The sequence below is a fragment of the Schistocerca piceifrons genome, chromosome 3 (assembly GCF_021461385.2).
Source record: "Schistocerca piceifrons isolate TAMUIC-IGC-003096 chromosome 3, iqSchPice1.1, whole genome shotgun sequence".
NCBI lineage: Eukaryota > Metazoa > Arthropoda > Insecta > Orthoptera > Acrididae > Schistocerca > Schistocerca piceifrons.
Genome location: NC_060140.1, coordinates 717,746,705 through 717,773,229, shown reverse-complemented (window position 1 = coordinate 717,773,229; position 26,525 = coordinate 717,746,705). Strand labels below are relative to the sequence as shown.

At 40.1% G+C, this 26,525-nt stretch overlaps 1 protein-coding gene across 1 annotated transcript in view; it reads left to right on the top strand.

Moving 5' to 3' along the window:
• Positions 1-26,168, top strand: part of LOC124787839 (transcriptional regulator ovo-like) — a 129,225-nt gene extending 103,057 nt beyond the window's left edge. The window contains exons 2-12 of the mRNA XM_047254781.1: positions 14,721-14,957; positions 15,179-15,531; positions 16,971-17,343; positions 17,914-18,367; positions 18,493-18,749; positions 19,379-19,495; positions 20,093-20,349; positions 21,408-21,725; positions 21,805-22,141; positions 22,513-22,637; positions 22,871-26,168. Coding sequence (XP_047110737.1) covers positions 14,721-14,957; positions 15,179-15,531; positions 16,971-17,343; positions 17,914-18,367; positions 18,493-18,749; positions 19,379-19,495; positions 20,093-20,349; positions 21,408-21,725; positions 21,805-22,141; positions 22,513-22,637; positions 22,871-23,041 — 2,999 coding nt within the window. The 3' untranslated portion in view covers positions 23,042-26,168. The remainder of the gene's footprint in view (positions 1-14,720; positions 14,958-15,178; positions 15,532-16,970; positions 17,344-17,913; positions 18,368-18,492; positions 18,750-19,378; positions 19,496-20,092; positions 20,350-21,407; positions 21,726-21,804; positions 22,142-22,512; positions 22,638-22,870) is intronic.
• Positions 26,169-26,525: the final 357 nt, after the last annotated feature.

The window sequence follows — 26,525 nt, the reverse complement described above, 5'->3', positions numbered from 1 at the left end:
TAAGTTTAAACAGCTTATCACTGTTAACTTAATGAAATACAACTAACTTTTATATAATACTGTTGTTTTCGTGACTTTCAGATGGAACCATAACACACAATTACACGAAACCAGATATTTTAAAAAGTTCAGTTCCATTTACAGAGGATGAGGGTCTCTACTCACAAACAAATTTCAGAATTAGTAGCAAAATTTTGTACCATATCGGCAAGTGTGGAAAATGAAGTTTTGACGTGATCACTTAACGATTATTAGAATTGCCCTCAGACACGCAAGTAACTTATTTAATTATTTGATTCATGCATTTTTATCAATTGCTGTAATTTAAACTGTTTACATTTTCGGTATCAATTTACCTGCCAATAAAGCTACACTTCCGAAGTGCTGCCACGTATAAAAGATTGTCAGTTTTTGTTCCGTATCTGAGAGAGACAATCTGCTCAGTCATTTCGTTGCTTTGTCTACAGTAGCATGCCATTTACACCGAGACAACGTTTTAATATTTTGTCTTCAGCGTACTTGTGTTTAGGAATGTGATAGGAATACGAGAGAGAGGGTTGAATATATGAAGAAATAGTTACTGATTCGTCTTTCTGTATATCAATGCGTCACACATTACTTACAAATTTACGTCGGAAGTCCTAGAAGATCCCTGCCTCGCTCACTGAGAGCATAGTGTGCCGAGGGCTTTTATTTCACACGAAGGAATACTAGTGTTAACTATGCCAGTATCATAGCAAGTATTTTGTAGTCACTTGCTAGAAAACAATATTTGAGCCCGCGCAACAAAACGTTAAACGTAAAAAATGATGGTATATAAATGTTCAGATACGTAACCAGACGCCGAAGCGTTACTATAAAATTTACGTCATTGAATTTCAAGGTTGATATCCACTTTTACATTTTTGATCACCACCACTTACGTGTCGGTGCTCCTATAAAATCAAACTGAGACGATCAGCTGGTTGCTATGTCTGGCAGCTACGCAGCTTGCCTCCCAGCTGATGTATCAGGCTCCCTTTTCGTGGACGATTTTACCATCTATTGCAGCGCGCAGCGTACATGTTTCCTGGAGCGCTGTCTTCAGCGTTCTCTTGACCGTCTTTACTCCTGGAGTGTCGCCAATGGCTTCCGTTTTTCTGCCGAGAAGACGGTCTGTATTAACTTCTGGCGCTACAAAGGGTTTCTCCCACCGTCCTTACGGCTCGGTCCCATTGCTCTCCCATTCGTGGAGACAACAAAATTTTTAGGTCTTACATTTGACAGGAAACTTAGCTGGTCTCCACATGTCATATTTGGCTGCCCGTTGTACCCGTTCTCTAAATGTCCTCCGTGTTCTCAGTGGTATGTCGTGGGGAGCGGATCGAACCGTCCTACTTCGTCTATATCGGTCGATCGTCCACTCCAAGCTGGATAATGGGAGCTTCGTATACTCCTCTGCACGGCCATCCATCTTACGCCGCCTCAACTCCATGCACAACATCGGGGTTTACGACTTGCGATCGGAGCGTTTTATACTAGTCCCGTCGAGAGTCTTCATGCTGACGCTGGTGAATTGCCACTCACCTACCGGCGCGATATACTGCTTTGTCGGTTTGCCTGTCGGCTACTGTCAATGCCCGACCACCCGTCTTATCGTTCCTTTTTTGACGACTCTCTCGACCGTCAATACGGGTTGTATGCCTCTGCCCTGCTACCCCCTGGAGTTCGCTTTCTTCGCCTCCTTCAACACGTTAATTTTTCATTCCCTGCAACCTTTCGAGTGGGCGAGAGCCACACGCCACCTTGGCTCCAGGCTCAGGTTCGCGTTCACCTTGACCTCAGCTCGCTCCCAAAGGAGGTTACCCCCGGTTCGGTATGCCGCTCCCGTTTTGTCGAACTTCGTTCGAAGTTCATTAATATGACCTTCATTTATACAGATGGCTCTAAGACCAATGTCGGGGTCGGTTGTTCTTTTATTGTCGGGGCACAAAGTTCCAAATACCGGCTCCATGGCCATTGTTCGGTCTTCACAGCTGAGCTCTTTGCCCTCTACCAGGCTGTTCTTTACATCTGCCGCCACCGACATTCTGCTTATGTCATCTGCTCTGATTCCCTGACCGCCATCCAGAGCCTCAGTGATCCGTATCCGGTTCACCCTTTCGTGCACCGGATCCAACGCTCTCTTCAGCAGCTGGTGGACGTCGGTTCTCCGGTTAGCTTTATGTGGGTTCCTGGCCATGTCGGTATCCCTGGGAACGAAGCTGCAGATGCCGCGGCCAAGGCTGCGGTCCTCCAGCCTCGGACAGCTTCTTGTTGTGTCCCTTCGTCGGATTGTAGCAGGGTCATTTGTCGGCGCATTTTATCGCTGTGGCATGCCGATTGGGCTGCACTTACAGACAACAAGCTTCGGGCCTTGAAACCTCTTCCCGCGGCTTGGACGTCCTCCTCCCGCCCTTCTCGGCGGGAGGAGGTCGTCTTGGCCCGGTTACGAATTGGACACTGCCGGTTCAGCCATCGCCATCTGCTGACGGCTGCGCCGGCGCCGTTCTGCCCATGTGGGCAATTGCTGACGGTCCGCCACATTTTAACGTCCTGTCCGGATTTTAACACACTGCGTCTTGATCTTGGCCTGCCATGTACTCTAGATGCCATTTTAGCGGATGACCCACGAGCAGCTGCTCGCGTTCTTCGTTTTATCAACTTGACAAACCTCTCTAAGAACATTTGATTATGCTGTTTTTTAATCCTGTGCCTGTCAGTCTGTCTTTTGTCGTGTTTTCCCTTTTAGTTGCTGTTTTAAACTTGTGCCTCGCGGTGCATTCCTAACGTAGTCTGGGCGCTAATGACCATTGAAGTTGTGCGCCCTAAAACCACAAAAAAAAAGCCACGCAGCTATAGCGTTATTTCAATACCAGATTACCATACGTGAATTCTATCTCATAGCTAAATCATTTTCCACGCCATCTATATACATATTAAGAGTTTCATTTGATACAGAAAACCATCATGCATCTGCGCTGTAGCCCTTTGCTTTCCTTGCTGCATCCCTCCTATTATATGCTTGGAAGCTGTAGTGCCCATATGTCTTTGGACTAGAGATAAGTTTCTTTTATGTAGGAACAGCTTAGCCAACTTTTGTATACAGCAAAGGCGAATTCTTCTGGGTCAGAGATACACCGGCGAGCGATGATCCGTCGCTTTCGTTAAGTTGGCACAGGTAGAAAGGGCGTATTGTTTGTGCGTCGGGTTGCGGTCCGCAGTAGCCAGCCAGCGTGGGTGAAGTAGCGAACTGTCTCACTGCGCTGGGAGTCGTGGAAGAGGTAACACGTAGTAGCTTAATCCATAGTGCTGTAGTTTTGTGAAAGTGCAAGTTGCAGGTTAACTGAGTCCTCAATTCATTTCACAGTAGTTTTCAGCTATTATAGAATAACTCGGAATACCTTGCGTAGGCAGGAATTGAGAATAATTACGTGATTTTTCGTATTAATAGTGTTTCTTTTGTGCTCTTTAAATTTGGGACTGTGGAACATGTCATGTGGCTCTGAGTATGACTAGATTTCTGAATAAATCATGTAACTGAGTAGGAGCAATGTTCATGGTTTTAACATTAAGTAGTAATATTAATAAAATCCATTGTTTTTTGTGCTGATTTGAGTGTTTTCTTTGTTCAGGGTTGGTAGCCTCCACCACGTGCTTTGTTTGTGAGATTGTACTTCAGTATTCTATTGCTTGCAAGTGAAGCAGTTTGCTTGCTCCAATAAATTCTCGTACTCTGTTTAATTTCGTGATCTTTCTTGTCGTGATTTTAAAAAAATATTTTACCGATTTTTCTTTGTGGTGGTAGCCACGTGGTTACTCGAGATTTTTAGGTGGCTCCTACCTTTTGGAAGAATTGTCCACAGGACGGTAGGTCCTATTCATTGTTCTTAATTGCAGTCTCACGTAATTTTTTTTTGTAAGTTTCGGAATATTTTTTTGGTAAAGCTAACGCCATTTAGGCTAGCCTCTCAAACCCAATTTAGACCTTGTTCCCATTATTAAATTATTGAAGAACTTCATGTGCGATGAATGGTTAGTCTGAATGTATGTGCCGGGTGATAAAAAAATCAGTATAAATTTGAAAACTTAATAAACCACGGAATAATGTAAATAGAGAGGTAAAAATTGACGCACATGCTAGGAATGACATGGGGTTTTATTAGAACCAAAAAAACCCACTCCATATTGCTAGACGCGTGAAAGAGCTCTTGCGCCCGTAGTTTGGTGATGATCGTGTGCTCAGCCGCCACTTTCGTCATGCTTGGCCCCCCAGACCTCTGTCCGTGCGATTATTAGCATTGGCGTTACCTGAAGTCGCAAGTGTATCGTGATCGACCGACATTTCTAGGGATGCTGAAAGACAACATCCGACGCCAATGCCTCACAATAACTCCGGACATGCTTTACAGTGCTGTTCACAACATTATTCCTAGACTACAGCTATTGTTGAGGAGTGATGGTGGACATATTGAGCATTTCCTGCAAAGAACATCATCTTTGTTTTGTCTTACTTTGTTATGCTAATTATTGCTATTCTGATCAGATAAAGGACCATCTGTCGGACATTTTGTGAACGTTTGTATTTTTTTGGTTCTAATAAAACCCCATGTCATTCCAAGCATGTGTGTCAATTCATACCTCTCTATCTACATTATTCCGTGATTTATTCAGTTTTCAAATTTATACTGATTTTTTGATCACCCGGTATGTGTTATCCATCTTTCCCACAGCATTCAAGATTTCAAACGATCGTGTTATCCATGTAGGCAGTTCAATCCGTTTTACAGCAAAGCAACACTCCATTGTAGGTTAACCTTTAGATATACGTTTGTTCATGAGCTTTCCTTTTAAAGAATTAATCCTGAAATGTACAGTAAAAGGTATTCCTGATGCTCAATAACTCACCCACTCTTCATCCAATTTCCTATCGAGGCTCTTCCAAGCCAGCTCACACGCGTATAATTATTAGTGTATTTCAGAGAATTTCCGAAGCTGATGGTCCCGAGAATTAATCAAGAACTATAAAGGTACATTAAGATCACATTAATCATTCCTGAATTGTGGCCTATTCACTAATTTTTAAGCTAATGTTCAGGGTAATTAAGTGGTTGGTCAATTCATGTGGCGCCCGAGATACCTTCCGTAATAAATTCCCAGTTTAAATTCAGGTGTTAATGTACCAGGCTGCGTAACAGAATTATTTTCCATCAGCCGAATAAACCGTGGTTGAAGAGGTTGTTAAAACCTTAAAACTTAAGACTGACTAAATAGTTCCCTCAGATGGGCGGTGACATTTGGTGAACCAGAAACCCGTGTCTGACTGGGAGCGTAGGCCTGGGCTGCTCAACTGTGCCAAGGACACAGGCGGCGGAGGACGCTCGGGGACACCTGGGAACGACCGCCACTGGGTCCTTGTTTGGCAGCGGGAAGCTGCCTGCCAACAGACTGGAGTTTCAGAGGTCGTCTCGGGCACTTAATCTCGCGGAACTTGACTCTGTCTGTGTATCTAACGAGTAAACATATGCAAAGGATAGGACTGCACTTACCTGTTGATGGGGTTTGAATGTGTTGTTGTGTAGAGCAAAAGCTCCTCTCCCCACCCCCCACCCTCCCACACACACCTTGAAAAAAATTAGTTTAATATTTCTGAATGAATCACGCTGCAACGATAGCAGACATAAAAATAATTCAGATAAAAGTTCTATTGTTTTAAATGTACGATACAATAGTGCACCCAGATTTGCCGAAATTCTTGCGCACTCTACCTTGTTTCTCATTTCCACATTTGACAAATAGCAAAACGTGTAGCATCGTTAACACCAAATTCATACACATATATAGTGAAGTGGTACTCCACAGACGCATGTCAGAAATCGGGTACAAATACCTTTCTGTCGCTGTGCACGCACCTGCTATGTCCTTCCAACGCCAGTTGTCGTGTTGGGTTGTTCAGTAATGCTTTCCAAGTTAAATACACTTTAAATGTATATTCTGCATGTATATTTATTCCTTTTAATTTTATTTATCTTTTTATCTTGTGTTGTATTTCTTTTTATATTTTCCGTATTTTTTCAAGTTGTAACATTTTCAGAGTTAATTATTTTATATTTGAAATTGTTTTAATTATTGTTGTAGTATTACTGTAAATCTGTACCGAGGAAGCGCAGAACTGTTTGGGTCACAAAAATCTGAACGTACTTCGATTTTGAGCACCAAGAATAGGGGATTTCGAAAAAGACTTTTGACAAATCTGGATGCACCGTTGCAGCGCACATTAACAACGATAGAACTTTCATTTGATATCTCTTTTCGTGTCTATTACTGTTTCAACGGTGAGAGATTTTTTTCTTTTTCAAATGAAATTTCTTAAAGAGTATCACCCCGCTTAATGGCCGTATGGGCACATATAAAAAAACTATTTTTCTCTACACTATAGCATATTCAAAGCCGACCAAAATCGAATTGTATTCTTTGGGTAGGTTTACTTGTAAGATACACGGAGAGTTTAGTTGTAAGGATACACGGAATGCTGTAGACTTGGCGACCTGGTTGATGCCGTGTAACTTGTTTCGGTACGCATTCGATACAGATTCGCGCTGTCTAGTGAACACATGCGAGCTTGGCGAGTATCGCACCTGTTTTGCAACTGTGTGCAGAATTTCCGTGCAGATAGTAATCGACAAGTAGTTCTTAACGTGACGAAATAAGCGGATGTCAAGATAATTTCCGGGGTAACCAAAAGGAGTGTTACAGGAACGTTACACTATATATTAATGATCTAGATGATATTTTTAGAAGCTGAATGATTGCAGACGCTGTTGTATACGGGAAGCGTGCAACGCCAGAAGAACGGAGTTAGTGACACTTGTGCAGAGTAACACTCGTGACATGGAATGTGTTGACATTTCTTCGGAGCGCAAGACACCTCAAGTAGTTTCTTGTTTTCACGTCAGTCACCGTAAAGAGACTGGTCGCAGTTTTTCAAGCTGTCAAGCAACACGTTTTGCACACTACAGCCCGCTTTGCTACATGGTAGAAACGAAAGAAATTCTTTGTGCCTTCCTGTGAAAAGTCGCTTGTCCCAGCAAGACCCACATGTTCCACAGAAGAGTCACTCCAGCCCTGAAGACTGTGGCGAAATGTTGCAGGCAGACTTGCAGAGAATAGACTAATCATGCACGGAATGACAATTGACCCTCCAAGTAAATAAACGCAACGTGCTGCGTATACGTTCGTGAAGATACCACTGTTCGATTACGCTGAGCCGATATTAAAGGTGTGATCCAAAAGCGACGGGAATTCTTGTTTTTTTAAGAATATTTATTCAACAACTACTTTGTCCCTTCAAAGTAATTCCCCTCACATACGAAACACCTGTGCCAGCGCTTTTTCCTGGCAGTCGCTTTTCGTTGTGGTGGTCAGCTCCTTCAGCGATTCCGTTTTTAGCATATCAGAGGTAGCAAAACGATGTCCTTTCATCGTTCTCCTCAGCCTTGGGAACAGAAATAGGTAGCAGAGGGTCATATCCAGGGAAAAGATGGGTAGGGAAACTTAACGGTTTTGTTTTTGCCAAAATATCACAAAGTTTTTAGGTGTTAGCGGGAACGAATGTGATTAAATTTCAACGAGTGGTTATGTCACAATTCTGGTGGTTTCCTTGGCATTACTTACTCAAAAGCGCTAGATTCCCAAGTAGTATTCCTTACTGACCGTACGACCGTAAGGCAGCAACTCTTGGTACACTGTCTAATTGTAATTGAAGAAATCAGTAAGAAGAACCATCAGTTGTAATCGAAATTACAAGTTTTTTTCTATCTTGGGTTGTCAGGCAACTTCCATCGGGACGATGGGACCTTGATTTCGAAGTCATACCTTATATAACCGTATTTCATCAGCTCCTATAACCTTCTTTAGAAGTTTTGACCCATTGTCAACTTCATTCAGTAATTCCTAAGCGATGCCTGCGCGACGTCGTTTTTGGTCAAAATTCAACAAATTTGGAACAAATGTTGCTGCTACACGTTTCTGCCCAAAATATCCGAAAAAATTGCTTGGCATCAGCCAAAAAGATATGCAGACATCAGCAGCAACCTCTCTGGTGATTTTCCAGAACAATTTTATTCACCTTTCCGCTTGTCGGCAGTGATCTGCTAGGGCATTCAGGGCCGTCGTAGTTTTCAGCGGCTTCTCCGGTTACTCGACCCTCTACGAAACGTTTATACCACTCGTAAACTCCTGTGTTACTGATAGTAGATTCGCCAAAATCGCCGGTCAACATTTCGAATGCGCTGCTGCACTTCTTCTTTCAAGCAAAATTTAATGCCAATTCTTTGATCCATCTTTTCCGAAGGTAGTTCTCAGAGCACTCAAACACGTACGACCTTTTCGACTGTCAAAAAGAAACTAAATATTCAAAACTGCTGAAAATGCAGATACACACGAGGAACATTTGTACGAACGAGATAAAAAATTTGAGAATCGCATGTTTAATGACCTCGAAATTAAAAATTTCCTTTAATTTCTGATCACGCCTCATACCTTATTGAAAACGGAAACAACCTTAATATACCTAGGAGCAACCATCCAGAAAGACCTAAAGTGAAACGGTTTAAATTGTCGTACGTAAAGCAAATGCCAGGCAGAGATGCATTGGAAGAATCTTAAGGAAGGTATTCATTCGCCAAATAAATATTGGACCAGTTCGTGAATGTTGTTTACCAGTGTGGCCCTTACCGGTTTGGATTCGTAGAAGAAATACAGAATATCCGACGAAGAGCGGCGCGTTTTGTCACATGATGATTTAAGAATGGCGAGAGCGTTACGAAAATGCTAAAAAATCTCCTGTGAAAGACGCTAAAAGATAATCCTTGTGCATCCCAAAGAGGTTTGCTGCCTAAATTCAGAGTCCGTACGTTCCAAGAAGTCAAGCAACTTACTGTTTTCTCCACCATGTTTTTCGTGGCTTGACAGAGACGAGAAAATCAGAAATCAGAGCTCATACGGAGAGTTACCGGCAGTCGTTATTGTCACTCACTACGTACAAATTGAACAGGAAAGTGGGGCTGCAAAATCGTGGTACCAGGAGCACCTCATTCCAATGTCGTAAGGCGGCCTGTGGAGTGCGAAGATAGACCACGGGTCTCCTCTAGCAGAGTACAAAGACCCTGAACAACCTCTGAAAGTTTGCCGGAGTCTGAGTAAATTCTGTGTAGCCTCCTGCCAGCCGTTGTTGGTACCTCGTGCGCAGACGCAGGCGACGGAAGCGGCGTAGCGGTCCGCGGACGTCACGTCGCCTTGCCGGGCGCTGGTCGCGCTGCGGCGGCCATTTACAGAGGCGCCGGATGCCGCCGCCCCTGCTCCATTTGGTGGCTTCCGAAGGCCCTCCGCCCAGCCCTCGGCAGGTGCTCGCCCGCGCCCCAATATACACTACTGTCCTTCTGCCCACTCTTACGCGTTCACAGCACACCAAACATCTGCATAAAATGAGCTCGTGGGCTCCGCCGGAGTTGGCATCCGAGCTACTTAAATGAACACAGCAAGGGCCGTCACATAAAAAAAGGGATGGATCTGATGTCAACAGTTACCGTCCAATCTCCCTTCTAACAGCTTTATCCAAAATTTTTGAGAAAGTAATGTATTCAAGAGTAGCTTCACATGTCTGTAAAAATGAAGTACTAACAAAATGTCAGTTTGGTTTCCAGAATGGTTTTTCAACAGAATTGCCATATATACTTTCACCAATCAAATTTTGAATGATGAATAACCGAACACCACCCATCGGGTTTTTTGTGATCTCTCAAAAGCTTTCGATTGTGTAAATCATGAAATTTTGCTAGACAAGCTCAAGTATTGTGGCATGAGTGGGACAGTGCACAAATGGTTTAATTCGTACCTAACTGGAATAGTGCAGAAAGTTGAAATAAGCAGTTCTCATAATATGCAAAGATCAGCACATTCCTCAAACTTGGAGAACTATCAAGAATGGGGTTCCACAAGGGTCGGTCTTGGGTCCTTTGTTGTTCTTAATATATATTAATGACTTGCCATTCTATATTCATGAACAGGCAAAGTTAGTTCTTTTTGCTGATGATAAAAGTGTAGTAATCACACTTGACAAACAAGAATTAACTGATAAAATTGTCAATGTCTTTCAGAAAATTACTAAGTGGTTCCTTGTAAACGGACTCTCACTGAATTTTGATAAGACACACTACATACAGTTCCGTACAGTAAATGGTATGACGCCGTTAATAAATATAGACCTTAATCAGAAGCATATAGCTAAGGTAGAATATTCAAAAATTTTAGGTGTGTCCTTTGATGAGAGATTAAATTGGAAGAAACACATTCATGATCTGCTGAAACGTTGAGTTCAGTTACTTATGCAATAAGGGTCATTGCAAATTTTGGTGATAAACATCTTAGTAAATTAGCTTACTACGCCTATTTTCACTCATTGCTTGCATATGGCATCATATTTTGGAGTAATTCATCACTGAGGAATAAAGTATTTATTGCACAAAAGCGTGTAATCAGAATAATAGCTGGAATCCACCCAAGATCATCCTGCAGACATTTTTTAAGGATCCAGGGATATTCACAGTAGCTTCTCAGTATATATACTCTCTTATGAAATTTGTTATTAACAACCAAACCCAATTCAAAAGTAATAGCAGTGTGCATAACTACAATACTAGGAGAAATGATGATCTTCACTATTCAAGATTAAATCTAACTTTGGCACAGAAAGGGGTGAATTACACTGCCACTAAAGTCTTTGGTCACTTACCAAATAGTATCAAAAGTCTGACAGATAACCAACAAGTATTTGAGAAGATTTTAAAAGAATTTCTGAATGACAACTCCTTCTACTCCATAGAGGAATTTTTAGATATAAATTAAGAAAAAAAGAAAAAAATAACCAAACAAAAATTATAAAAAAGTTGTTATATTAACTTAATTATGTTGTTAAATTAACTTAATTATGCCATGTATTGGAAAATTTGACTCGTTCCACATCATTACGAAATATCGTATTCATGATTCATGGAACTAGTATTAATCTAATCTACACGATTTCCCATGGACTTTCCTCAGTGGAAGAGGAGTCAAAATAAGCGAACACGTGTCTCGTCCATTTCTGAAAATGCGATGGTCAAAGGTTTCGAGGTACTCTGTGTTTACCGTGCAATATCGTCAGACGAAATGATGGCTCAGTGGTTAGCATCGTCGCTTCTTAATATTGCAACCCGTTTTCGAAAGCCAATTGTTCTTATTTATTTTATTTCTGTTTTCATTTGTCTTCCATGTCCGTAGGTTACTACAAGAATGTTTCATATCAAATTGGGCGATATTAATTGTAACATTACGACCGGATTCACAATAAGTGTTAGACATTTATTATATAACGTATGTATCTAATGGAATGTTGAGGGGGTTACAGTCGTCTTAAATTCTCATTTTAATTCATCCTCGTATCAGTTCTTATATTATTCCTTACATTTTACTCATATGTTTATTCTCCAGAAAGAACAGACCTACTAAGGAGACTGCCTACACTACGCTTGTCCGTCCTCTTTTAGAATACTGCTGCGCGGTGTGGGATCCTTACCAGATAGGACTGACGGAGTACATCGAAAAAGTTCAAAGAAAGGCAGCACGCTTTGTATTATCGTGAAATGTGGGAGAGAGAGTCACTGAAATGATACAGGAATTGGGCTGGAAATCATTAAAAGAAAGGCGCTTTTCGTTGCGACGGAATCTTCTCACGAAATTCCAATCACCAACTTTCTCATCAGAATGCGAAAATATTTTGCTGGCACTGACCTACATAGGGAGGAACGACCACCACGATAAAATAAGAGAAATCAGAGCTCGTAGGGAAAGATATAAGCGTCCATTCTTTCCGCGCGCTATACGAGACTGGAATAATAGAGAATTGTAAAGATGGTTCGATGAACCCTCTGCCAGGCACTTAAATGTGATTTGCAGAGTATCCATGTACATGTAGATGATGTAGATTTGATGCATTGCCTTGGATGATACCGATCGTAGAAACATTCAAAACACAGATATTCCGACCATCACGAGCATCACGCCAAGACAGTTTTGCCACAGTGACTTTTCTTCGTATGAAGATCACTCCGGAAAGAAACATCACTGACACTGGTGAAGACTTCGCGCGTTGACAATTTCGCGGCAAACCATGCATAATGGTCACTTTTCCGAAAACAGGGGCTTGAAACGGGCTTGAGACAGATTATGAAGCAAGATACGCTAAAGGAGATGGCTGAAAACATTCACCTGACGTACAGTGGGACGAATAAGGACAGCGTTACATCAATATACACAGGAAAACATGCATGTAGTCCTATTCTACAGACGTGGGTATATAAATGAAAAATAAAAGTGCATTATGTGAGGGAACCTAAATTTAAAATCGGAGGTGGTAAAATAGTCTACATCATAACTGAGTGAAAGTCCAAATCAGCAATAGCTGATTATTCAATAAACAACTATTGTGAATTTAGACTTCCTCAGTTTTAATATAGACTATTTTACCACCTGATTTTAAATTGATTGTCGTTCAAATTATGTAATAGTTTTAGCTGTGATTTCTAAGGTTATTTTAAAAACGAAAGTAGTTATCGGGGGTCGAACACGGGGTGCAAAATTAAGAAGTCGCGACGCTGATGTGCCACCTTTTCGTCTGAGGATATCGTGTGGTAAAGAGCATGAACACTACCTCGAAAACTTTGACCGCCGTTTTTTCAGGAACGGCCGAGTATGAACGGATAAGCGGAGACACGTGTTCGCTTATTTTTACCCCTCCTCCACTGAGTGAAGTTTCTGGGAAATCAGGTTAAGGCCCTTGCCGTGTTCTCCTCGTCAGCGTGGCAAAGCATTGTCAGATGAAACACAATACCTGATAAGATCCAGTAAACGTTGAAAGGTTGAGAGAGAGAGAGAGAGAGAGATAGATAGAAAGAAAACACTTTCTTGGGGAACACTGACTTCGTATCACGTACACCATAGCCGTTCATTCGAAACACCTACTTCAGATGATTAATTTCGTGGTCCTCGTCAGTAACAGTTTTTGTTCTGTGTACCAATGTATTGAAGACTGCTCCTTTTTGGATTGGATGATAAGAACTCTGAGCGCTAAGACATAAATCAGTGTGCGTCAGCTTGCGGTAGAAAAGAAAAGGAAACGTGAACATGTTGACAATTCACAGGATGAGCGGACGATTGTATTCCTTCCTTAATGTGGCGCTATATCCAGCAAAATAGACAGAGCCCTGGGAAGACGAGGTGTAAGATATATTTCCCGACCTCCTAAGAAGATAAAGATGATGCTACACCCAGTTAAGGATAGCCTCGGTCTTGGTATCCTTGGGATTTATAACATGCCTTGTGAGTGCGGAAGCAATTATATCGGTCGGTCCACCCGCGCAGAACAACAGCATATTTAAAAATAGAGAACTGAAGAAACAGCACTTGCTGAGCACAGCCTTATAAACACAAAATACTGTTCGTCGAAAAAGAAGTTCAGTCCATGATTCTACATACTGGTGGTATGTAATTAGACGCTGTAGAAATTAGAATGTGTGAGATCATCTTCAACCGTTGCAGCGAATATAATCTTTGCGGTGCATAGACCGAGCTCTCGATGTAAAAGAAGATATAGATATTCGTCGCAATGTTTGTTTACTGCGGGAGCAGTGGCGCCACCATCTGCGATAGCGTTACGTCATTACAGACCAATCAGAATCCGTCTATGGGCTAGATAGTCACCACAGCATTAGTTCAGTCATTTGCTCCTGACGAAAACGAAGAAGGTAATCGTTGAAAGCTCGAAGTTTTATCCCGAATTGACGCGGTAAGAAGTTTCAGAAGGTTTTATACAACAGTACCATCGCGAAAGAATTGGTTTTCGAATTACAGTTTTGTGTAAATGGCGCCATCGAGGCGCAGCCGTCGTGTTTCCAAATCAACGTTGGTAGTGACGAGTGTTCCACGGTACTTGCCACAGAGTGGTTAAAATTCTTAAAAGCCACATGGTTCCTCAGAAATGGTAGCACAGCGACGGAACGTTTCGCTGAAGAGCAGGCGCTCCCAAATGTAGTAGCGGTGGCAGTCGCGACCGCCTTTTAGGGGCCAGAAGGGTGCAGGGCAGGTGCGACTGCGTCCAGCATCCCGGATGGCGAGCACTTTTTTACCGGTAGCAGAGTCCAGCCGGGCCGGGTCTTCCCATCTTCACAGGTGAGCTGCGACGCTGCCAGACTTCAGCCCCCGGCCCCCACCCCACAGCTAACGGCGTGTGCTCTACTGTGTTCACTCTCACTCTGCCCGCAACGACCTTCTGCTTTCTCAAGGTCGATACCTGCAAAGCAGTAAAAGTAGAACTTTTCATTCATCTAGTTCACAAGAGGGTTTTGCAATAACTACTCTACAGTTACACGTTTTTCCTACAATTTCCGCCTTTGTTTTCGTTGTCACTGTGCTGTGTAAGATTCATGCTGACCTCATCCATCACTTTCGTGTCGATCTTCTTCCTATCAGATGTAACAACTCCGTCGTCATTCGTGTTTATGGCAGTGGTTCATGTTACCTGCCACTGTTGTCAGCAAGCATTTTGCAGCCTTTGTATGTGCTCTGTGGGACACACACATAATGCAGGGATCTCTTCTTCTGTGCAGACGGGAAATGCGATGCAGATGGCGACGGCAAGTCGTCCTCTTCCCCGGGCCCAGAGGGTTCTCAGGCTGTGACACCGGGTGTCAGCGTCAGCACAGGTGTGGGCTCCGGTGACGGTGATGCCAGGCCGCCTACTCCTGCGACCAAACCTAACGCTGCTAGTGACCACAAACCACACCGCTTCTACTCGTCCCTATTGGGTGCAGACCTGCAGCAGGCATCCACTACCCCTGCTAACGGTAAGTTCTTAGTTTAATTGGGGGGATGGGGCTAAAGTTGCCTAAAATTGCAAATAAATACTCTTTACTTTATAGTCACATTTAAATGTTGGTGCTTTTTTATACTGTAACTTTTTAAAAACTGGCCATCAACACTGCAATGACATGTGCACCTTCATTTCAATACTGACTGATAAAACATGAAATTTCGAGCATTTGGTTAAATTGTTTCTTATTAACAGGTGGAACCCAACGCGCCCACGTACTGACACGTGCTGAACGCAAGGAATATGCTGGTGTTGCAACAGCTCCGCCACCACCTCCACCACCTTCTGCTCCACCGTCGGAGGACTCGGTGTCATCACCGCCACCGCCACCTCCAGGTACTGGCACTCCTAGTGCAGGTGCAGTACCAGATGCCGGTATCACCCCGACGCCACCACCGGCTGCCGCTGAGCGCGTATCGGTCATTCAGCGTGCGCCCACATCTGCTCCCAGTAATGCTCCTGAGTTAGGCCCTGAGCAGGACGCACCAATAGACTACCACGTGCCCAAGAAGAGAGATGGGTCTGCCACAGATCAGGATACCTCCCAGGTCAGTTGAGCATATGTGATAAAATTTTCCATCTCTCAGGTCGTCTTTTTATTTTCGTCAGAAATTCAGACTTGGGACAATTTAGTCGAAGGGCCTTGGAGTCTGGTTAAATTACAAATAAAATAGTCCCTTCTTATGTTTTCTGTTATTCTTCAGTTCCATGATTTTATTACTCTGCACTGCTCAGCTGTTACCTATAATTGAAAACTTTGTGTCTGCTGCATGTTAGTAGTAATACTTTGTAGTCAGAGTTGTATCGGCTGTTTTATCTGAACCGCAAGCCCACAGGGGTGCTAACGAAGAATGAGTTGTTGGAAACAGATCGTAATTTACATGTGTGATGAATATAGTATCTGTTTTTTATGATGTGATTCTAGTTTCACATTAACTACAAATTTTACAGCTGTCAAAATACATTGTTGTCCTAGCATAAACATGGAAATGTTGTGATTTAATATTAATAATAAACATAATCTTAAATATTAGTATTTCATAACCTAAAGTGGGTACATGTTTTTGTAGGAAGTGTGAGATGTTTATAAATTTCATTTTCACAAAAATCTATTTTTCTAAGAACCTAATTTCTCTGCCTTGAGCCCTTATAGTTCTTAGTGCCTGAACTGCATACTGAAGAGCTTTCTGCACTTAGTCAAATTTTTTAGTCACTGTGACCTTGTGTCTCCATAACTGTCATTGTGTTTATAGAAGGATAGTGACAACAGTTGTGATGACCATACCACATAAAATTGGCTTCAAACAAATCTGCCAAAAGCTCATGGATATTTGAAGCTTGATGCAACTGAAATCCTAAAACATTTCTTTGATGTAGAGAAAGCTGAGTGGGGAATGTAGAGTCTATAAATAACAATTTAAAGCTGGCTACTTACGTGCACTGCACCAAACATAAAGAACTGCATCTGCTATATCCCTACTTTCTAGAAAAATGCCACATTTAGCTAATAAGCTGTTTCACACATGAGAAGTAATTGGAATAATTAGACTACTGTTATCAAATTGACAAATATTTTTCTTATAGCATTGTAGCTAGTATGGAATGACATATAATGTAAGAATTCAGATAGCTACATGACATTATATTTTGGTAATGGAGTAAAATGTAGTTTCCTGGCAAATGGAAATTATATTTTCTTATCAAAATCCATAGTACTGCATTGTTTTGTTAGGTCAAGCAAAGCCAAAAAAACTGGGGAAACTCTGCACTTCAAAAGTGCTGCTTAAAGGTGAAGTGTGAAATAGCAGATTTGATTTCCTGCAGTGGCTATAGATAAAAATATTGCAAGAATTGTTAAACATGGTAACTGTTGTTGCACATTTCTGTGCAAATACATTCCTAGATCAGATATACAAAGTACAGTACATTAAAATTGAAGTTACCATAATACACAGACAACATAGTGACAAGAGTGCACTTTCCACAGATTGATGACAGGAGGGCTCGACCACGTTTCCAGTTGTTCAAAGTAGGTAGCAGGTTACCACCTCTTCCCATTCAGCACCTCCTGGCTCGCCACGGTGCAGGAACTCCACGCACAGCGGCTGCTGGCCATGGCCATAGCAGTAGCCGTGGTAGTGGTGGTGGTGGCAGCAGTGGAGGCAGCGGAAGTTCATCTGGAAGTGGGTCCTCAGGAGGCAGTCTCGGTGGCTACTCGGGTGGTGGCGGCCTCGGAGGTGGTGGTGGCGGCGTTTTGGGTGGTGGTGGCGGAGGAGGCGGTGGCTCGATGAACCCGGGAGGTGGTGGTGGTGGACACCGTGGTGGTTCCAATATGTATGGACCCAATAGTCCTCCTACAGGTAACTGAAATCTGAGCTATAATTGAATATTTTCAGACATTTCTATTATTGTTGGCTAGGATATAAAGCTGGTTCTCAGTGGCTAAATTCTTTCAATTTTGTATTCCTGTAAACATATTTCTTTTAATCTAACATTTTCTACGGAGATAATGTAAGTTTCTATGGAAATTTGTTTGACTGAAATTGAAATAACTTTCAGAACCCTCATAAATTTTCACTGTTAGAAGAGTGAAGTCTGCAGTGTTTCTTTTTTAAAAGTTATTTACATTACATGCCTCTTACTGCAAGTGAAATCTTTAGAATGAACTTTCCTCCTCCTCTGAAGAGTTAGTGTTAGATTAAGTAAACAATCCAATAACTCTTCAGAGGAGGAGGAAAGTTCATAATATTGCTGTGACCAGATGTTGCAAAGAGGTTTTGTTGTTTCAGTATTGCTAACCGTAAATTAGTTTAATATCCACAAAAATATATTCCTAGAACATATTAAAAATTGAAAATGTTGTAATTTGATGTTTTAAATTCTTTGTATCCATTATTTGCATGAAACTGAGTTATTTTGTTAAATTTTAGGTTCACTGCCTCCATTCTATGAGAGCCTGAAAGCTGGTAGCCTTGGTGGTGGTGCAGGAAGCAATGGTAATGGCTTGGGAGGTGTATTTGCTCAGCATTACGCAAATTACTCTCTGCTAGGTCCACTTGCAATGGACTGTGACACTGGGCAACACCACCACCAACAGCAACAACAGCAGGACATATACAATCAGCAGAAGCAATACTCTCTCCTTCAGAATGTATGTGAATCATATGGCATTTCTTTCAAAGAGGAGGAGGAGGATGAACTGAGCGAGTATGTTGCCGCAGCAGTGGCTGCACAGCAGCAAGAGCAGCAGCAGCAGCAACAACAACAGCAGCAGCAGCAGCAGCAGCAAAATCAACGCCAGCAAGTGGTTCCTAAAGTTGAGGGCAGTGTCTTGCCTCCTGTTCATCTGCTTGGTGCCCCTCAGCATACATACAATATGTTCAGGTACATAAAACAAGGTTCTGTTTCATGACATATTCTAACATATCTACATGTAAATGTTTTGATGAACACAAGGAAAAACTTGTTAGTGAAACACTTAATCCATGAGAATTACTTAATTCTTACAGTGTGGATACAGCTGCTGCAGCTGCAGCAGACCAGATGGTGGTGGATATGGTGTCGGGAAGTGTTGTTGATCCCCTACCCTTCACAGCAACATTAGCATTTTCAAGCCCCGCACATGACCACAATGCTCTCATTGCTTCTCTCTCTGATGATCTCTTCCTTCAACGGATGTCTTCGCCAGAGGCTGATGATACAGATGCTGCCATGGAGAGCACAGGAAATGCTGATGCAAATGGCCTACTGGATGATGACAGCCAAGGTACACATTACAATGGTTAAATGATTAGGTCGGTTTCTAATGAGTAAACAAGTTGCAATGTACTTGTCAAAAAATTGCATTCTTAATTAACAACAGGCCAAATACTTAGACTGGTTAAACTTTGCTGGAGTATGTTGAAAGATGTGAAATCTCATCCTGATAACTTGCTTACTAATAAAAATATGTAATCCTTTTGTGTGTGATGTTACTAGTGTACTCTGGCAATTAGTAATTTTTGTCTTCGCAAGGATAAGGAAATATTTGTAGCTGGTTGCAGATCAGTGTCTTTAAATGTAACGTGTGTCTGACACGAATTTTTTAGTCTTAAAACACTCTGTAATAAAGTGACTCTTATGATATGAAAACAGTGATGCAATCATAGCATAAGAAGTCAGCTATATAATTTTCATTGTAACAAAAGTTGGCAGAGTTTTGGTAGGTAGAATTAACTGAATATCTTTACTTCTATACTTGAACTTAAATTTACTGATGTAAACCCTATTAAAAGATTCTTATATCCTCTTTCATCTATTTAGACACTGTTGTGCAGAACAGATTTCAATCAAGATTTACGAGAGGAATTGTTCAAGCTTTTTGGTTACTTTGAAATTGATGTATATACTTTGCAGGTCAGCAAAATGTCAGTGGCAACAGCAGCAATACAAATATTCCACCACCAGTCGAACCAAGTGTAGATCCATTTCCAGAACATTGTCAGAATGTACTTGGCCTTTCTACATCTGCAGGTATGAATGTTTTGGCAACAATCTTCCTGTAACTTGAGCGACTGCTTTCATATATTTACTTATTTTGTCATAGAACTGATAGATACTGTGTCCCAAGTATGGGAATATGTATTTTATATGTAACAAAAGTGTCATATGGCTGCAGATTAAATTAATTGAAGAAATACAGCAGCAAGTCTAGTTTCTTCTTACTTTATGCCAAGATTTGTTTGGACTTTCATCCATCTTAAAATGAAGTAATATAGTTATGATTTTGCTGTAGGAGTATATAGATGTCATTTTGAATGCTGCAGCTGTTTCTCATTTTTCTGTCTGGTAGCTCATTGTGCAATACAGTGTATAACATACACTTTTACACACAGTGACCAATTATTATGTATCATTATTTCCCATGTTCCTGAGTGAAAATAGTTTTCTTGTGAATAACATTTTACTTAGACTCACTTTGAGTAATGGCCTGCTTACCAGGTTTGGGAGCATTACAGGTAGCTTGAGAAATACCCATAACACTACACCATTACACATATTTATATTTAGATAGTTAAGTCTCATCACAATATTTCAGCTCAGTTATGTAATGAAATATTACTTTTTCAGCTAACAACAATGGACAGCGCAGTTTTGACACTTCACGTAATTTTGCTGCACCCTCTCAATTTGGAAAGAATGGTGTTTCATCCTCCTCCTATGGAAATGGAGAAAACAATCCCTCAGCAAACAATGTTGGCTATAGTCCTCTCCCAAAGGAGCGTGCAGAGTTGGCACTACATATATCATCATCAGCTTCCCCTCCGACAGATGCTACTTCTCCAGCCCCGGATGCTGTGCCTCATATGCAGCAACTGCAGATACAGGTATGGATTTCCATTGCACCTTCCTGCCACTCAATGCCATTGCTCTGTGGTGAGCAGCAGCCTTATCTCTTCTTCATGTTCTTGTTCACTCCCAGATTTTCCACTTCTTTTGCACTTCGAAAACTATTTCATAAAATCTTGAAAGGTCCTAGCATTGTAATAAGTGCACAAAAAAGGTCCAAAATGAAATTACAATAAAATAGAAACCGTTACTAGCTTACCGGCTAGCACCAGACATGGACTTAAATAAAAGGTGATGTCAGCATCACCCTATGTAGCTGAAGAGAAGCAAGTTGAAGGAAATAGGAATGTAGGTAGTTAATGTAGGGATCTTGATCAGAGTGCTAAATCTGTGTTAAAAGAGAGAGATGATAATCGATAAGTATAACGAATAGTATAACGAATAGTATAACGAATAGTATAACGAATAGTATAACGAATAGTATAACGAATAGTATAACGAATAGTATAACGAATAGTATAACGAATAGTATAACGAATAGTATAACGAATAGTATAACGAATAGTATAACGAATAGTATAACGAATAGTATAATGAATAGTATAATTGGCATGTTATTTAATTCAGCATCTCTAAGTTCTTATGTGTAAATCTACAGTGGGGCCTGAATGCTTTTGCAGTGAAAATTATTTAAGCAATTAGTTTTTTTAGGTCACTAAATGGATAAAACAGTGAGTATAGATAAATAATTGAGATCAGTGGAAATGTGAAGTAAAAATCAATAGAATCTTGTTACGGATATAGGTAGTTCTACTTGAGAGAGAGAGAGAGAACTGTGTAATTCTTAAATACTAGCGAACTCAGTAATGCTTCACAATTGTTAAATAGATACGTGAATTGGATTTTCATTGTAATCTCGTTCTGCCCACTCTTCGTCCATGTCCATCCTGCCTAAGTGTTACAGTAAATAGGTGTTAATATCAGGTCTTTAGATTCTTCTTATTTCTTTTCTTAAAGTTCTAAGTATCGAATCAAATCAAATTATCATTAACTTGTCATCAGTTTATAATGAGAATTTTTTAAAATATTATTACAGGTGCAGATGTCACAACAGCAGCACATGGTCCAGCAGCATTCATCAGCTAGCTCACAGCTACAGCTGTCACCAGGGCTTTCATCCTTCACAGCTGGTGGAGGCCTAGAGCTGCATTCACCTGGGGCAGTTTCACTTCCATCACCCGCCTCCTGCAGCCTCGATGGAGCTGGCTCGGGACCTGGTTCTCTATCACCGCCTGCTTCAATTTCTGGAGGACCAAGTCGCAGAACGGCAAACAGCTCAGATGCAAACACTGTACAGACAGACATCAGCAACATACCATCATTGCAAGTTCGTGTTAACATCTTGCAGCAAAGGGTAATAATTTTATTCTTTGCATTCTGGTTCTCCATTTTCTTTCCTGTATTTGTGATAGTAATGAGGTTTTTCCTTACAGCTTGGTTTGCCTGTGGAGGTGCCATTGGAGTTTGTCAATGGTGGTCATGGCATCAAAAACCCATTGGCAAACCATGAAATGACACCTGCAGTGCCTGGAGGAAGACCTTCTTCAAGGGCAGCCCATGTTACAAATGATTCTGTGGAACGTCCCTCAGCCAATCCTGATGATCCTACACGTTTTACATGTCGTATCTGCGCCAAAACCTTCAGTCTGCAGAGACTTCTCAATAGGCATATGAAGTGTCACAGTGATGTGAAACGTTACCTTTGCACTTTTTGTGGAAAAGGGTTTAATGACACTTTTGACTTGAAGCGGCATACCAGGACACATACAGGTGTGTGTACATATTTATCACATTCTTAATAAAACAGCACTGTTTGAAAAGGTAGAGATGCGTTTTACTTAAAATTTCTCAGAAGCAATGACTGTGGTCTGTTGTATTTTGAGTTAATGACCATTCAGTCAACATAACTTTACCTGTTGTCAGCTGTTCAAAGTTGTTTTAAAAGGACAAATATTTTATGCATTGGTTTGTTTAACTGGTGATAGAGAGCAGGCAGTAATAACAACCATAAAGATATGCAAGATGAATCACAGAATAGTAATCACAGAACAGTATTGAGATTAATAATAAAGTCTAATGGAATGTGTTTTCATGCATAGGTATTCTGTTGGGCGAACTCTCATTATAGTCTTTTGTTGCAGGCGTTCGCCCATATAAATGCAACCTGTGTGAAAAATCCTTCACACAGCGGTGTTCTCTAGAATCTCATTGCCTCAAGGTCCATGGGGTCCAGCATCAGTATGCTTACAAAGAAAGGAGAACAAAGGTAACTAAAATTTCCATTAGTGATGCAGTAACAATGGTTTATTAAGAAAAAGGGAATGGTGAGAAAGTAACTAGCAGTCTTCCAAGAATTTCTGAGCATTTGAGAAAAAAATTTCATTTTATCACACCTTTTCTTGGAGATTGTTACTTCCCTGTGATAATCACCATTTTGTTTTTATCTTTCAGTTTATCATTTTTTACATTATATTTCTAACTCAGAAAATAATTTTTCAGATGTACGTGTGCGAGGAATGTGGTCACACAACCAGTGAACCTGAAGTTCATTACCTACACTTGAAAGACAACCATCCATACAGCCCAGCACTTCTGAAATTTTATGACAAACGTCATTTCAAGTTTACAAATGCAAACTTCGCCAACATGCTTCTGCAAGTGCGATCATAAAGCATTACCTTCAATGTGACTTCATGACAAGCTTAATAACAGCTGAAGGAACATATGTGAGTGAGTGAGTGAGTGTGTGTGTGTGTGTGTGTGTGTGTGTGTGTGTGTGTGTGTGTGTTTTTTTTCTGTTATGAATATGCACTGCTGTCATTATGCTGAAGAAGTTAACAGTTAACCAAAGACAACAGACATTTTTGGAAAGTGAGTAAGAATCTCAGTGAATAGTGAAACTTTAGAGCAAGGACACAGTTGTGCATATAAAGGTGGACTTGGTGATAACCATTCATTGCGACTCTGTACTCGCAATTGGCATCAACTAGCTGACTATTGTTCTAAAGTACAGTATTGCTTTGAGAGTTTGTATTTTGTCTAAATATCAACTGGCTTTTTTCTAAATGTCTTTTAGATCACTAATCAGTTTTATGTTGACCTTTCTTTTAGATTTTTATAACAGGAAGTAAGGGGGTTGTGCATTAAAGGCCTATTGGTAATCAGACATTATGTAAACTCTTTGTTATATGTTAAAATGTTTCAAAATTTAGCATATTTCAGTATTTAAAGTATTTGTTATCTAGTACAATCTTATAAGGTGGTATTGAACTCATATTTTGTCATCTAGTGGGATTGTTAGTGTATATCTATTGTGATAAAAGTTGTTAGTGTACAGGAGGCATTGAGAGTAGCAATTCCAAAATCAGTTTCAGAGCTCTAGGTAGTTTGTATGACCATATGTGCAATACAATTCATTTTCCACAACCAGAAGAATGGAAAAATATTTTTTTTTTTGTAATATCTGGACTGCTGCAACAATCTTACCAAGAAAGTGGATGTACTGAATACTATTTGTATGTAGACTATATTTTTAATTACAGACTTTAACAGTATGTACCTGTGATATATATATATATATACTACATTAATATTTGTGATAAGTACAATTGAAAATAATAGATATTTAATGAAAGAAAAGACGCTACATGTTGTGCTACTTTTTGGTGCAGTTATTTGTTGTCTTGTTGAAATGTTGTATCTAATAATATAATTGAAAAAAAACATTGCATGTTCCAGACTGTTCATTACTAAAGTGAAAAGTAAATTCACAATTAAAGAAGACTTGAACTTGTGAGTTGACATTGTTCGTTCACAATTAGAATACATGTGGCTGAGGGATGGTTACTTGTAAATAATGGGCTGGTATTTGGTTGTGTAGGTCTGTATAAACAGTTTCCTGTGTGGTGTGTAGCCGCAAACATGATAATCACACTATGAAGTATTCACATTTTTGCAAATGAAATGTGTAATAAAATACATTTCTGAATTTGTCATAAAAGTTCTCTATTCTTAGTGATAGTACATTTTGTTATAGAAATGTTGCTGAAGGGCAAGAACTGGAAAAAAGTACTCAGTTTATTACACCTTAAGAAATTTCTTCTTGTATATAATTGGGCTTCATCCACCACTGAATGGTTATAATAGAGCCAGGTTGTAACAGAAAAGTCTGCCAGACTATTTATTTAAATTCTGCACTATCTTAAAGGAAGCATAAAATATGGGTTGTACACACTTGTGTAAGTAAACTGTAGCCATAATATATGCTTGGTATCATTTCTTAAAACAAAAAGAAATGGATTTTAGGATCAAATGTTCACATTTCAGGGAAAAAATATGTATCCTACATATGTATTCATTAAACTGTACAGGGTTATATCTGAATCTGTATTACAAAGCAGACTGATATCATGACACATACAGTTCCTGGGTAGAAGCAAAGACATCTGTGGGTAGGTGGAAAGATTCTGTTTTGCCTTTGCATTACCTCATTCTTTCCAATCACATCAGTGAAAAAGTGTGCATGGAAAATAAATTATTTGATAAAGCAAAAAACTTACAGCAAAACTTAAAGGTTCAAACACTTCAATACTGACGTGTGTTGCGGTTTCTTTCTTTCTTTCTGGAAGGCTACATCTAAAAAGGTGTACAGTTTTGCATGGACATGCAATTTTATAGTGTAACAGAAAAGTCCATATTTTCTGAATTTCAGCATGGGCAATAAAATTGTAACAAATGTCTATAAAAATCACAGGCTTATTGCAACATGGTAAAAAAATTACAATACATGCTACAGTCCATTTGAATAAAAAGTGACTTGACAACTGTGAAGTTTGCATGCAAAAGTTATGGTAAAATGTAACTATGGCATATGTGCTGATTTGAGTAATTTTTTGAGATGTGAGCAATGACTGTAGTTGAAATTGAAATTATGTTCTTAATTTATCTCAATGGGGAAAATATATTCATAAAAATACATCCAAAGCTGAAACCTGCAGAAAAGCATTGCAAATATTATAAGTAATGTAAATTTCAGTGCTTGTATTTATTACTTAATTAAAGGATTGTTAACTAATAACTCTTGTTCAACACTTACTTGGAAGGCTAGTCTTATCTAAGTATGTATAGTTGCTCCATGTACAAGATCTACTTTCAGAGTGTTAGCTGCAGCTAGTCTGTCTTTCAAGACAATATCTTTAAGCAGCATTTATAAAAGAGAAGAGGTTTTGTGTGTGTGTGTGTGTGTGTGTGTGTGTGTGTGTGTGTGTGTGTGTGTGTGTGGGGCCCCTAAAATACTAACGATGGTTTTTTTCTGACCAAAAGGCCAATTTAACTAATATCAGCATGTTTTATATTCTACTCTAGCTGTAACTTGTCAATGTATCTGATACCACCAACAACTTTTGTTTCATAAGGCTAGTTTCCACCTACTTACATAATTTTGTACTAAAAGTAATTTCTGTTGCCTCTGTGATTTCTAGTTCATACTTTCTTTCCACCTTCCTATATGCTCTTAGAGATGTGACTATTTAATTGCATTGGTTATGAAGAGAGTTTCTGACATCAGTTTAAATTGAACGGTTGCAGGTCGATGCAAATATCTTGATATTTCAAAGTAAACCTGCAATACTGTACTGAATTCAAGTTGTTTATTTTTAATCCTTATTAACACCAGATTTCCTCCTGACATGGTCTCAAGCTAGTCAGAGCATTAGATACAGGAAAAAAAATCCTATGTTTAAGACTGGTCTAAACATAATCTGAGTGTACCAGTATTAAAATTGAAATTTTACTGTAACAAGGCATAATTATTCTGAATTTTCACTTCTTCAGGCACACAGTAGCTATTGATGTAAAATGTTGCGATGTCTGTTGTTATGTGCAGTTTGTGTTCAGTATTTTAACAGAATTGCAAAACTGGTAAAAGGTTACCCCATTCACTGTAGTGAAGGGAAACAATTGTAAATAACATGAATAAAACATTCAGAGAGAATTTACAAGGACAACAGCACCAAGAGATTATGCATATTTGCCATGTAATATCACAGTATCTTATCCGGAAGAATGAATGCTATCTAAATTCAGATGCTTAGCCGCAGTAAAGAACGAAGGATTATAGTGACAAATTTTCAAATTATCACCAAAAAATTGTACA